Genomic DNA, 14,600 nt, shown 5'->3' on the forward strand with positions numbered 1-14,600 from the left:
TAAAAATAATTTAAAAATACAAATAACGTCAAATAAAAATTACACAACCAGCTAGTAGTAAATAAAATGATTGAATCCAAAGAGGGCTAAAGGGAGTAAGTAATGGTATAAATCTGTACTAAGTTGGTTCTATTGTTAATTGTGTGTCATTTAGATACACTGTTGGATAGACATTCAAGGTGATGGCTGTTGTGGCTTTTTGGGGGATGTTTTTGCCTAATTTTTTTTAAATCCCCAAAATCAGTAGATGGGTGAATATTTCTGAAACTTCCAAGGATTGATGCCCTGGTTATCTTGTGAATCTATATAAATAAAAATGTAATGTCTGTTTGTGAGGACCTCATACCTCCCAAACAACTTCCCAGTTGCTACAAAATTTGGACACAATGTAACATTCAAACTGACAAGTGTTTTAAGATATTCACATACCTACTATCACAAACCTGTTACACCTGAGACAGGTAAAACTTGCCACTTAGCAACGGCCAATCAGTCTCCTCCTCCCTTAGCAACAGCTAAGCAGTACCTTCTGCTCTTAGCAACCACCATAGAAGACAGCTCCTCCCCTTAGCAACGGCGCTAGCACTGGCCAAGCAGTCTCCTCCCTTTAGCTTGGGCAGGGCCGAAAGGGATGGCTAGACCCACCTCCTTGCCACTCAGTTTAGCTTGGCAAGGTACACAAAGCCAAGGCTCTGTGGCCTAGCCACAGAAAGAGGTGAGTAAGAGATACCACTACTTATTATATCATTATAATATCATATAATTGTATTATAGTATAATTAAATAAAATCATTATATAAATACATCTGTGGAGTGTCCAGGGTAGGAGAAAGAACTCTTGTCTGCTGGAGGCAGGTGTGAATGCTGCAATTGGCCAGCTTGATTAGCATTGAATAGCCTTGCAACTTTAAAGCCTGGCTGCCTCCTGCCTAAGGGAATCTTTTGTTGGAAGGTGTTAGCTGGCCCTGATTGTTTCATGTTTGGAATTCCTGTTTTCTGAGTGGTGTTCTTTATTTACTGTCCTGATTTTAGAGTTTTTTAAATACTGGTAGCCAATTTTCAGTAATACGGAGGAATAGGTACTGGGGTTGCTCCCTGGGAGGGGCCTATGGCCTCTCCCAGCAGGAGAATAACACGATTTTCTATCCTTTCTTTCCCATTGAACTAGACCAGGCCACAGCAACGCATGGCCGGATACAGCTAGTTGTATATAAAATTCAAGTAGATAGCTCTTGTAGGTTTTTTTTTGGTTTTGTTTTTTAAAAAAAACATTGTAAAAAATTCCAAAATTTTTCAAAAAAATTGGTGGATGAGTGTAATTTTCCAAAACTTGGTGGGCTAATAGTGAAAAAGGTTTGGTACAATTATAGCAAGTTTCATCACGATAGCTCTAAAAATGAGGGAGAATTGAGCCCCTGAAGTTTTCCCACTTGCTCAATTACAAAAAAATAACACAAATTTCATTACTTTGTTATAGTCACAAAAATGTTTAGGTCTGTAATTTCAAAAACACCCTCAAAAACAATTCAGCTCTCTCCCCAATTTCATAGTGAGCACTGAAACTCCTTGATCGCACAGCCCTAATATTTATGCATTTGGGCAAGCACTGAAGAAGTGAGTTTACATTCATGAAAGCTCATGCTTAAAATTTGGAGCTGCTGTGTTCCTTTCCTTTGTCCTACAAGAGACTACTCACAGCTGCTTATTTTAAAACATCTTCCAATTGATCAGTGTGATCAAGTTTTTCTTAGGAGGAGCAGGTCGGAATTAGCTGGAGATTGTTAAGGACTCCTTCCCCAGGTAGCCCAGACAAGAGCATTCACCCTGCCGAAGTCCTATCCTAATTCTGATGTAATTCTTGCAGAGAAACCAGAAGTGAAGGTGACACGCAAGGTGGACTATGATGGGATGGAGACCTTGATCTGCCGGGTGGGGGGCTTCTACCCCAAGGAGATTGACATCACCTGGACAAAGGATGGGGAGGACAGGCAGCAAGATACCTTCCATGGCCTGGTGTCCCCCAACTCGGATGGGACTTACTACACCTGGCGGAGCATCACAGTGGACCCCAAGGAGAGGGAATGCTACAAATGCCACGTGGAGCATGATGGGCTTCTGAACCCTGTGGATGTGGCCTGGGAGGAGCCTGGTGAGTCATTGGAGGGAGGGAGGGAGGGTTCTGGGGGGGGGGGAGACAAGAGGAGGGCAACCCCCTCCCCACCCAGAGGCACCATCAATAGCACTTCACCATCTGCATTATTGTTGTATAGTTTCCATACCAATACAGGTCAAGTATCTAATCTGGAAATCATAAAAACTCTAAATTTGTTTATACAGTTGGCTGTGATACTTTAGCTTACAAGTGACCCAACTTGTGAATTTTTTGAGTTATGAGCCGTCTCCTGTTTGTTTTATTAATTCAAGATGCGAGCCGTGATCTGAGTTGTGAGCTAGCATAATAGCACAAGAGCAGCCGCACGTCTTGCAAAGCTACCGCTCCTGTGGTAGTTTTGCAAGATGGATCCATGGCTCAAAGGGATTCCTGTACTTCCCTTTTCCCTAAAGCATCTCAGCAAAGCGAATGCTGTGACAGAAAAGGGGGTTTGAAAGTGTTTTATGTTGAGGAAAGGGGGTGTTCTTGAGCTATTGGATTTAACATCTAAATAAGACACAATCAATAAGGATAAAAGGAATGGAGTTCAGGAGGAGATTAAGTTCAGGAGATGCTGGTTGTTCTTCTGCCCCTCAGAAGAGACATGGAGGGTGGCGGTCATTTCACCAGCCACTGGGCCCAGGTTTAATGGTAGAGCTGAACCTGGTTGCTCTTCTGTTATGCCCACTTCCAAGTCCTGTTCTGCAGACTTTGATGGGATTGTGCGGGCTGGTCTTTCACGCATACTTTAGCCTTGGAGTCCCCTGTTCTTTCTCCATCTATGAACTGCTCCATAAAGGGTTTGGTTTGGTGGTTTCCTTTGTAATTCTTTTGTTATTTTCCATTTTACATTCAGCCTCCAAATCGGTGCTCATTGGGTGTGCCGTGGGGATTCTCCTTCCGATTACTGGGCTTGCTGTTTATTTCCGTGAGTAAATTCTGAATTCATTTCCTTGTGGGGAAGAGGCATTCTGTGGTTGTTGGGGATCATTTTCCTTTTGAGGACTCCCTATCTTTGAAGGGAAGGTTCAGCTTTGCCTACATCTTGGAGGCATGGACTACTCCATTTGCCTCATCTTATCCCACATCATGAGCACAGGTCTCAGCCTGTTGGCAGAGAAGGCTTCCCATTTCGCTAATGCCTTTGCTGGAGAGACTGAAAGGTCTTCATCCCTGTGGAAGGACGAAGAGGAGGGTGTGTGGTCTTCTTTATGAGAGAATGAAGTTCTGTTGATCCCTGAGAGTCACCTTTAACTCCCCAATTCTGTCTCTGCAGTAAAACGGCAACGTGTTCGCAGAATAACTGCAGGTGAGTGTTGCCTCCCCCATTGCATGTTTTTATTCATTTATTTATATTCCGCCCTTCTCACCCCGAAGGGGACTCAGGGCGGATTACAATGAACACATATATGGTAAACATTCAATGCCAACAGACAAACAACATTCAGTTTTAGACAGACACAAAGGCATTTTTAACATCTTTCCAGCTTCACAATTCCAGCCACAGGGGGAGCTGTTGCTTCACCGTCCATTGGTGGCTGTTCTTCCTCTTCTTTTCCTCGTGAGCAGTTTTATGGTGTTGTAGATTAGTTAAATTAGCCTCCCGCATAAAGCGTACCTAAATGATCCCTACTTGACAGATGCAACTGTCTTTCGGGGCTGCTAGGTCAACAGCAAGCCGGGGCTATATATATATTTTTTTTAATGGTCGGAGGCTTAACCCGACCCGGGCTTCGAACTCATGACCTCTCGGTCAGTAGTGATTTATAGCAGCTGGTTACTAACCAGTTGCGCCACAGCCCGGCCTCAGATGTTTCCTCCAGATGGCTGAGGTGGGCATTGGATTGAGATGGATTGAATGGAGACATATGCCCAAGGCTGTTCCCAAAGCTGTGGAGAAGCCAACAGCACTGAACGTAGCTATCCAGCCCCCTCCATAGAAAAGAACCTAGGAAATATAAATGGTTTCCAACCAGTCTGTGCCCCATGGATGTAAATATTTGGCCCCAGTGGTCAAGTGCAGAGTGAGCCAGGCTGAGGGAAGGAGCTGTACTTTTATGGGTGTAAATCTCTGATTATTTCTCTGCAGAAAAACATCAGGATGACTATAAAACAGTCTCAGGTGAGTGTTGCTTTCCTGTTGTATCTTTACTCCAAATGACTGAGGCAGGAGTGGGAATAAGGTGAAGACTAGGGTTTGGATCACTAACTAACACAACCCACACACATAGCTAAAGAGACATTGTGCAGACCTAGGAGAGAGACAGCCTTTTAAAAGACCATGAAAAAGGATGGGGACTCCATCACAGCCCTTTCCTGCCCAAAGAATTGACCCTCTTGTCTTTTCCCTCTTTTTTAGCAAGTGACCAAAAATTCAACATTTCTGAGGAAGGTAAGTGAATCCCAGCTCAAAGGGTAGAATGAATTACAAAAGAAAAGGACACAGAACGGTTTGGGCAGGGAGGCAGGGTGGTGTGCAGCCCTGGAAAATGCCTGTATCTTTCTGCCCTCCTCCCTGCTTAATAACTGGATTTTAAGTGAGTAGAAGAAATGTAAAATATTTAGTTGGCAAGCAGAGTCAGTGTTGATACACTGAATATAAATGTGTAAGAATGTTAAAAAGGAACCCCAAGGATGTCCTCACATTTGATGCCAATAGTGGTGGGCCAGGAGGTGGTTCACCTTTCAGGTGAAGAATGAAGTTCCTCTTCCCAGAACAAAGTTTTTGCCTTCTATTCAAGTGTCACCTTCTTTTTAGGAACTGACTGATCAGGAACAAACATCTAAATCATAGAATCATAGAATCATAGAATAGTAGAGTTGGAAGAGACCTCATGGGCCATCCAGTCCAACCCCCTGCTAAGAAGCAGGAAATCGCATTCAAAGCACCCCCGACAGATGGCCATCCAGCCTCTGCTTAAACGCCTCCAAAGAAGGAGCCTCCACCACGGCCCCGGGGAGAGAGTTCCACTGTCGAACAGCCCTTCTCACAGTGAGGAAGTTCTTCCTGATGTTCAGGTGGAATCTCCTTTCCTGTAGTTTGAAGCCATTGTTCCGTGTCCTAGTCTGCAGGGCAGCAGAAAACAATCTTGCTCCCTCCTCCCTATGACTTCCCTTCACGTATTTGTACATGGCTATCATGTCTCCTCTCAGCCTTCTCTTCTGCAGGCTAAACATGCCCAGCTCTTTAAGCCGCTCCTCATAGGGCTTGTTCTCCAGACCCTTAATCATTTTAGTCGCCCTCCTCTGGACGCTTTCCAGCTTGTCAACATCTCCCTTCAACTGTGGTGCCCAAAATTGGACACAGTGTGATTCCAGGTGTGGTCTGACCAAGGCAGAATAGAGGGGGAGCAGGACTTCCCTGGATCTAGACGCTATTCCCCTATTGATTCAGGCCAGAATCCCGTTGGCTTTTTTAGCAGCCGCATCACATTGTTGGCTCATGTTTAACTTGTTGTCCACGAGGACTCCAAGGTCTTTTTCGCACACACTGCTGTCAAGCCAGGCGTCCCCCATTCTGTATCTTTGATTTCCAATTTTTCTGCCGAAATGAAGTATCTTGCATTTGTCCCTGTTGAACTTCATTTTGTTAGTTTCGGCCCATCTCTCTAGTCTGTCAAGATCGTTTTGAATTCTGCTCCTGTCCTCTGGAGTGTTAGCTATCCCTCCCAGTTTTGTGTCGTCTGCAAACTTGATGATCGTGCCTTCTAACCCTTCATCTAAGTCGTTAATAAAGATGTTGAACAGAACCGGGCCCAGGACGGAGCCCTGCGGCACTCCACTTGTCACTTCTTTCCATGATGAAGACGACGCATTGGTGAGCACCCTTTGGGTTCGTTCGCTTAGCCAATTACAGATCCACCTAACCGTAGTTTTGTCTAGCCCACATTTTACTAGTTTGTTTGCCAGAAGGTCGTGGGGGACTTTGTCGAAGGCCTTTCTGAAATCCAGGTAGGCTACATCCACAGCATTCCCTGTATCGACCCAACTCGTAACTCTATCGAAAAAAGAGATCAGATTAGTCTGGCATGACTTGTTTTTGGCAAATCCGTGTTGACTATTAGCAATGACCGCATTTCTTTCTAAGTGTTCGCAGACCACTTCCTTAATGATCTTTTCCAGAGTCTTGCCTGGTATTGATGTGAGACTGACCGGACGGTAATTGTTTGGGTCGTTCTTTTTTCCCTTCTTGAAGATAGGGACCACATTCGCCCTCCTCCAATCTGCTGGGACTTCTCCCGTTCTCCAAGAACTCTCGAAGATGATTGCCAGTGGTTCTGAAATAACTTCCGCTAGTTCCTTCAGTACTCTTGGGTGTAGCTGATCTGGCCCTGGGGACTTGAATTCGTTTAGAGCGGCCAGGTGTTCCTCGACAACTTGTTTGCCTATTTGGGGTTGGATTTCCCCCAGTCCTTCGTCCATTCCATGTTGCTGAGGTTGAAGATGGCTTTCTTTTTGTGAGAAGACTGAGGCAAAGAAGGCATTAAGCAGTTCTGCCTTTTCCCTGTCCCCTGTCGCCATCACCCCATCTTCTCCTTGCAGTGGCCCTATCGCCTCCTTTTTCTTCCTTTTTCTACCAACGTAAGCAAAAAAGCCTTTTTTGTTGTTTTTTATGTCCCTGGCAAGCCTGAGCTCATTTTGCGCTTTAGCCTTGCGAACCTTTTCCCTGCAGGTGTTGGCTATATGTTTGAATTCTTCTTTGGTGATTTCTCCCCTTTTCCACTTCTTGTGCATGTCACTTTTGAGCTTTAGCTCAGTTAGAAGTTCTTTGGACATCCATTCTGGCTTCTTTGCACTTATCTTATTTTTCTTCTTTGTTGGCACTGTTTGCATTTGCGCCTTGAGTATTTCACTTTTGAAAAACTCCCATCCATCCTTAACTCCCTTGTTTTTTTAATACTGGCGTCCATGGAATGCCGCTCAGTAATTCCTTCATTTTTTGGAAGTCAGGAACAAAACACAGGAACAAACCCATATAAAAAATTCCATAATTTCCGATTGCAGGGATATACAGACATGCGAAGATCCAGATATTCGGCTAAAAACCATGATATTCCCACACCTAGAAATCGCGCTGTTTTTGCTTTTTGTAGCAATTGCTTCTGGGTTTACAGGTAACAGCGTCTGGCCACTGTCGTGATTGCTACGGGAGCTTCTGGGATAAAGGTTTTGTCTGGACAGGCCCTTAAACACTTACTCACATGGCTAAAGAGACATTGTGCAGACCTAGGAGAGACACAGCCTTTCCAAAGCCCATGAACAGAGGGTGGGGATTTCACTGCCGAAAAAACTGACCCTCTTGTCTTTTCCCTCTTTTAGGAAGTGATAAAAAATCCAACACTTCTAAGGAAGGTAAGTGAATCACACCCCGCTCAAAGGGTAGAATAAATTACGAAGGAAAAAGGCACAAAGAGAAAGGTAAACCAGTGAGATGAGATGGTTTGTAGCCCTGGAAGATGGTGATGTAACTGTATTCTTCTGCCACCCCCCCCCCCATTTAATATTTGAATTTTAAGAAGGTTAAACTAGAATAGTAGGGGAATAATTCACTGACCCTTGAGCAATGAATTAGAATGTTAAAAAGGAACCCCAATGGGATCCCTGTATTTGATGACATAGTAGGCCAGTAGAAGATCCCCACATCGGGTGGCATTGGTGAGGCACTTAAAGAATTCTCATGGTTGCTCTCATTCTCATGCTAACACGCCTGTCACATTCTCACACTAACACGCCCACAATTTCTAACAGCAGGGAGGGAGAGAGAGAAAAGGGGTGGGAGGGAATCCCATTTGGAACAGCAGCAGCAAAGGCTCAGCTGGTGTTTTGGACTACAACTCTCACAATTCCCAACACCACTGGCCCTCCCAACACAGGTCACAGTCAAATCATGGAAGGGAGGAAAAGGATACCCTAAAAGACTATTATATTTTTTTTTGAAAAGCAGTAGCTTACAACCAAACCTTCTTGCTTGGGGAGCAAAAGGGAAATTGCCCAAAAGGTTTATTTTGACTTCTCCCCCAATTTCTCCTCCCACAAATTGGGTGATCCTAACGTGAGAGCAATGAGGGCTACTTCATTCCAAATTTGGCAAAACATCCAGAGCTTTGAGAAAAAAGAGGAAAACACCTAGATGCCACAACAACTGGCCCCATGTTTCCTTTGTTTTTCAGAAAGCGATGAAGGGTTCGCCAGCACTGAGGAAGGTAAGTCTTAATGTTTTAAAATGTTAAGATGTATTTTTAACTCAATCTATTTTAAGCTTAATTTGTATGTATTAATGGCATTGAATGGTTGCCACGTGTAAGCCGCCTTGAGTCCCCTTCAGGGGTAGAAAAAAGCAAGATATAAATAGGGCAAATAAATAAATAAAATGAAGAGCTAGAAAAGTGGGTGGGGTGGTCTGTGTTGTGTCTTCCTCTTCTGCCGCTGAGGAGGAGTTGGAAGATAAGGCTGAAGAGGAAGGGGCTGGGGATTTTGGGCAGATGGTCAGGCCTGCTCGGGAGGAAGAAGAAGAGGAGGGAGCCAGCTGGTTGCTCCAACTTTTCAAGAACGAAAAAGGGAGCAACAAGCAAGGAATAGGTCCGCCAGGATTGCTGAAAAGGCGCACAGCAATCAGATCACTCCCTGGAGACACATGTGCTCTGGGCTGAAGGCTATACATCAGGAGCCGGGAATACAGCCATGGCTGGAAGCAACAGATCCAGTTACCTAGCCTTTGACCCTGTATCTGTTCCAGCACGTAGCCTCGCCTTTGTGTTTTTGCCTTGAGAAGAAATTACTAAAGACTTTGCTCGGCCAAGAAACTTTTGCCTTCTTTTGTGAACTTGCCTGTTGTGAACTTGCTTTTGTGAATTTGATTTTGCTACTTTAAACTTTGCTGAAGTAAAACTTTTTGAGTTCCTTTAAGGCTATTCTTAAGACCAAACTGGACAGTCTGCAGCCCTGGGAGATGGCAGCATAGTGTTGTCTTTCCACCATCCTCCCTGCTTGATAATTGAATTTTAATAGAGTTAAACCAGAGTAGTTGGTGAATAATTAGCTGGCAACTGAAGTAAGATGTCAAGAAATATGAAATAATCAACAAGATTCTGGAAGGAAGAGGTGGTTTTATATATTGTGTCAGAAGCGAACTGAGGATGCAGTTGTAATGTATTTCAAAACACAAAGTTAAAAATTTGGCATGGTACTAAATGTCATTTTACCAGAAGCTGGCCACTTGGAGTGTCTCTGGTGTTGCTCTAAGAAGGTCCTCCGTTGTGCATGTGGCAGGGCTCAGGCTGCATTGTAATAGGTGCTCTGTGGTTTCCTCTGCTTCACACTCACATGTTGTGGACTCCACTTTGTGGCCCCATTTCTTAAGGTCAGCTCTGCATCTCGTGATGACAGAGCGCTGTCTGTTCAGCACCTTCCAAGTTCCCCAGTCTTCTGTGTGCCCAGGAGGGAGTCTCGCAATTTCTCTCAACCAAAGCAACTTGCAGCATGCAATCAAACAAATAAACAAACAAAGAGGTGGTTGAGCATAGAGAATGAGAGTGATGTTTCCAACTAGAGACACAGGATAAAAAGGATATTGGGAGGATTAAAAACCTTAGACATGGTAAAGACCAAGAGGGAAGGAGCTCTGAAATGAGGGACAATTTAATAACAATCAAAACAAGAGTCCCAGGCCCATAATAACTGAAGAAATAAAACCACTTCAGGAAAATCTGAAGACAGTGAATAATGGATGGAAATTCCAGAAAAAATGTTGATGTGGAAAGAAGCCCAGCTACATACATTCATTTGATCAGATTCAGTTTTTTCTTACAGCAAGGTTCTCAGAGAGAGAGAAAGGTGTTTGGGAGGAGTCTTTATGGTGGGCATTGAAATGGCAAGGCACCACATTTTTATCTGTGAAAGAAGTTAGGATTGTTGATATGCATCTGCACATCTGCCCTGAGGAAAATATCTAGAATCCCTAAGTATTTTCTGCTTGAAAAACTAACCCCTGTCTTTTCTTCCCTTTTCAGCAAGTGAGAAAGATTCCCATAACTCTGAAGAAAGTACATGTAAGTGAACCCCCACTCAGAGAGAATGAATGGCAAAGGAAAGAGGCATAGAAAGAAAAGTTACACTTCTAGGTCAAGGGTCCTCTTGGATCCATACCATTCCCCAAAGCTTTCTCACCTAACCTTCTTTGAGGTCTAGAGAAGAGAAAGGAAAACACTCTCTCCTATCTAGGTTTTCTGCCATCTTCTTGTTCAGGAGACGGACTCTATACAGTCAGTCTTCCCAAATCCACAAATTCTATATCCACAGATTCCACATGTCTTCAAAATAAATTCCAAAAACAAACACTACCATTTTTCATCACATAATAGTCGCACCGCCTTTTGGGGAAGGCAAAAGCGGCACTCTGGTTGTCTTCGCATAATAGTTGCACCCATAATTCAGTCGCCTGGTGGGTGAATTAAGGGTGTGACTGCCTTTTTAGGGGCTGTGGCCCCATAGCACAAAAAGGGAAGAAGGGCGGTTGGGCTAGAGCAAGGGTCCCCAAACTAAGGCCTGGGGGCCAGATGCGGCCCTCCAAGGCCCCTTTCCTAAACTTTAGACTTAGGGTTGGCCTAAGTCTACTTGGTCTTTGGAAGTCTCTTTGCTTATCTATGGCCTTATGAGATTGTCTAGATGGTATTTGAAGGTCTCATTGCTTAGCTATGGCCTTATGAGACCATCTAGACAGCTTTTGGAGGTCACTTTCATTACCTATGGTCCTATGAGACTGTCTAGATGGCCTTTGAGGGTCCCTTTCCTTACCTATGGTTTTATGAGATTTTCTAGATGGCCTTTGGGGGCACCTTTCTTTACCTATGGTCTTATGAAACCATCTAGATGGTTTTTGAGGGTCCCTTTCCTTATCTATGGTTTTCTGATGGCCTTATGAGATCATCTAGATGGCCTTTGAGGGTCCCTTTCCTTACCTATGGTCTTTGGAGGTCTCTTTGCTTACCTATGTTCTTATAAGATTGTCTAAATCAGGGGTCCCCAAACTAAGGCCCTCCAAGGTCATTGACCTGGCCTCTGTCCTAAACTTTAGACTTAGGGTTTACCTCAACAGGGGTCTCAACAGGGGCCTTTTTCACTTCATAATAGTTGTCACTGCATAATAGTCACACTTACCCCCCCCCCCCCCACACACACACACACATATTTTGGGCAGGGGAGGATGAAATCTGGTATTTTACTGTGTACATAATAGATTTTTGGTATCTACAAGGGTTCTGAAACCAAACTCCAGCTGGGAACTGAAAGGCACAGCCAGCTCTCACCCGGCATCTTAGAGCCAAAGAGCAGCTGGAGACTGAAATGAGATCCACAGAAACCACTGCAGATGCCATGAAGCCAGTCAGTAGGGACACCACTCATTGCCAAGCTTGGCCACCGCCCAGAGAGGATTAAATGCTTCCTTGGGTCTATTCCTAGACAACCTACTTGGTGGTCTTCTTACAGTGCAGCTCTTAGGCTCTCATTAAATGCTTCTATGAGTAATATACTTTCTCTTCTCTCTCTTTCCAATAGCATTGTGTTCATCTGGCAGTTCTGGCAGCACCGAAGCAGGTAAATTTGGGGCAGGGGGGCAATGGGGAGAAGAGGGTCATGCTTGGAGACAGAGAATTCAATGTCCAGTCCTTATTTGATGAACAATTTCTCCCCCAAACTCACAGAGACCCCCTCAGCCTTGAAGGAAAATAAGTTCAGAAGGGGGAGATTGATGCTGTGGCACAGGGCAGGGGTGCATTTGTGGTACAAGTGGAGGGGTAGTCAAATGGTACTTTGGAACAGCCATTAAAATCCTCATGGAAAGGAGACAGGAAAGTGGATGCTCTTCAGGATAAGAGGAGCCTTTTCCTTTCCTGTTGACTTTATTTTGTAAGGAAAGAAAACTGCCTCCACCTTCCACCACTTTGCACGTATCAGATTATGAATGTTTCTCACTTCTTGTCCTGGAATCTCCCTTCCCTTTACGTCAGTGGTTCTCAATCTGTGAGTCCCCAGATGTTTTGGCCCCAGCTCCCAGAAATCCTAACAGCTGGTAAGCTGGCTGGGATTTCTGGGAGTTGTAGGCCAAAACAACTGGAGACCCACAGGTTGAGAACCACTGCCTTACCTCTTTGAAGACATATTGAGGTCCTGCCCTGCCCCTTCGCTCACTCTGAAGTAGCCTCATTGAGTCTATGTTGAGAGAAAGGGGCAATAAAAGTAAAACCAATAAAAGTGTCTCTGGAACTTATGGGTTTCTTCTTTATGTGTTATACTCAACTCTGGTGACAAGGTAATGTGGCTGGAAGAAATCCCAGAGCCTATTTCTGTTGTATTCTACTAGGGACATGCACCCATTTTCTGCTATAACTCACAAATCTCTCTGATTCCTAATTGAGGCTCCTTTAACCCGGATCAAATCTTTGGGATTCATTCTCCGGCCCTCATTCTAAAGCATTTCCCTGTTTTGTCTCCCTGTAGTGTAACTGGCGCTCCATGCAGTCATGTCGGTGGCCACATGATCTTGGAGGTGTCTACGGACAACGCTGGCTCTTCAGCTTAGAAATGGAGATGAACACCAGTTGGACACGACTGGACTTAATGTCAGGGGAAAACCTTTACCTTTGCCTGTGTGTGTGTGTGTGTGTGTGTCTGCAGTCTCCTTCCTCTTCTGCCTCTTAAATAAGAGAGGCAGAATGGATCTGCCTGTGTATTGGATTTTGCTTTGCCTTTTTCCGAGTCTTTCACTTGATGTCAAAAATGCAGATTTATAATAATGTTTGTGTCGCAGAAAGTTGGGCGTGAGACCCAAATTGGCTGTTTTGCCATATAAGCATCAAGATTCTTGGAGATGCCTTTCCTCAGGTTTGAAACATGGCAATTTTGTAATGTATGTATTTTCACTTTCATGGTGCCCTGTGCCTCTAACCCCAGAGAATGTGGGAGTTGATAGTAGTGATGTTCTCAGATATCTCTGTGAATTGAGGTTGAAATTTGCCATTTATTATATTGTAAACCGCTTTGAGTCTACCCAAAGTGGTTTACAGAAAAGTGGTATAGAAATGAAATACTGTAAATAAATTTTAAAAAGGAAGGTATGTAAGACACTGTCATAGGGTGCATCTACACTTTGGATTTACTGCAGTTTGATGCCAGTTTATATGCCATACCTGTCTGTTGTAGAATCATGGGAATTGTTGTTTTACCAGGGCTTTAGCCTTTTCTGCCCAAGACTGTTTGTACCTCTCCAAACTTCAGACTATATATCCTAGATTTCCGAAGTATGGAGTCCTAGCAATGGTGTCAAACTGCATTACAGTAGAGCTTTTCAAATGTGTGTTAGGACATGTTAACGTGTCAGCTGCAGTATGTAGATATGTTGTGCAAACATAATGGAAACCTTGAAGTTTGTGTGAAATAATAAATAATCTCTGAGGATGCCTGCCATAGATGTGGGCGAAACACCAGGAGAGAATGCTTCTGGAACATGACAGCCATACAGCCCAGAAAACTCACAGCAACTCAATAGAATATATATATACAGTAGAGTCTCACTTATCCAAGCTAAACGGGCCAGCAGAAGCTTGGATAAGTGAATATCTTGGATAATAAGGAGGGATTAAGGAAAAGCCGATTAAACATCAAATTAGGTTGGATAAGTGAGACTCTACTATATATATATGAAAGGTTTTCATGAGATATGTTGTGTCCCTATACATTTAATTATTACAACTTATGTATGTATTGGTATCTCTTATACAGGATTGGTTTGATCTCTGGTTCACTAGCAAAACTGAATTACTGACTTGCAAATTGATGCATGTCTGAAAGGTGTGTCATCAACATGAAATGTTTGGAAAGCTCTGATTTACAGAGTAGGTGCACCCTAAAACTCTTTTTTTAAAAAAAAAAATAGTTTGAGATAATAATAACCAATCCTCTCTATTTTTTTTTCAATGGAAAGTTTTAAGTGACACATCAGAGTGAATCAAGTAAACATTGTGACCATCATACATTGAGGGATGCCGGAATTTCTGGGCTGCAGGTCTTCTGCGATCAACCCTACTGGAAATAATGGAAGGAAATGGGACAGAAAATAATAATAATAATAATAATAATAATAATAATAATAATAATAATAATAATTTTATTTTTATATCCTGCACTCTATGACAGTGTCATACATTCCTACTATCTATCTATTGCATTTCTATACCACTTTTCTCACCCCTGTAGGGACCATATTTTTATGTTTATTTTTACATTTTTATTTATATATATGAATGACCCAACAGGGGCCTCGTTTGTCCCTCCCTCGTTTTATTTTGAGAAGTTGATTGGATGAGTTGTCGAAGGTTTTCATGGCCAGGATCACAGGGTTGTTGTATGCAGGCCTGTAGCGAGGGTGTGGTTTTACGGGTTCAAAATTGAG

At 43.5% G+C, this 14,600-nt stretch overlaps 1 protein-coding gene across 5 annotated transcripts in view; it reads left to right on the forward strand.

Moving 5' to 3' along the window:
• Positions 1-12,776, forward strand: part of LOC103282611 (major histocompatibility complex class I-related gene protein-like) — a 206,533-nt gene extending 193,757 nt beyond the window's left edge. For 3 of the 5 annotated variants that reach the window (XM_062972913.1, XM_062972917.1, XM_062972918.1), the window contains 6 exons: positions 4,512-4,544; positions 7,472-7,504; positions 8,323-8,355; positions 10,162-10,200; positions 11,708-11,746; positions 12,650-12,776. In XM_062972913.1, the coding sequence (XP_062828983.1) occupies positions 4,512-4,544; positions 7,472-7,504; positions 8,323-8,355; positions 10,162-10,200; positions 11,708-11,746; positions 12,650-12,654 (182 nt within the window). In that variant the 3' untranslated portion in view covers positions 12,655-12,776. Of the gene's footprint in view, positions 1-3,428; positions 3,462-4,241; positions 4,275-4,511; positions 4,545-7,471; positions 7,505-8,322; positions 8,356-10,161; positions 10,201-11,707; positions 11,747-12,649 lie in introns of all 5 variants that reach the window. The other 2 variants (XM_062972914.1, XM_062972915.1) reach the window with 2 other exon arrangements.
• The last annotated feature ends 1,824 nt before the right edge of the window (positions 12,777-14,600 follow it).

This window comes from Anolis carolinensis, chromosome 2, assembly GCF_035594765.1.
Source record: "Anolis carolinensis isolate JA03-04 chromosome 2, rAnoCar3.1.pri, whole genome shotgun sequence".
Classification (NCBI taxonomy): Eukaryota; Metazoa; Chordata; class Lepidosauria; order Squamata; family Dactyloidae; genus Anolis; species Anolis carolinensis.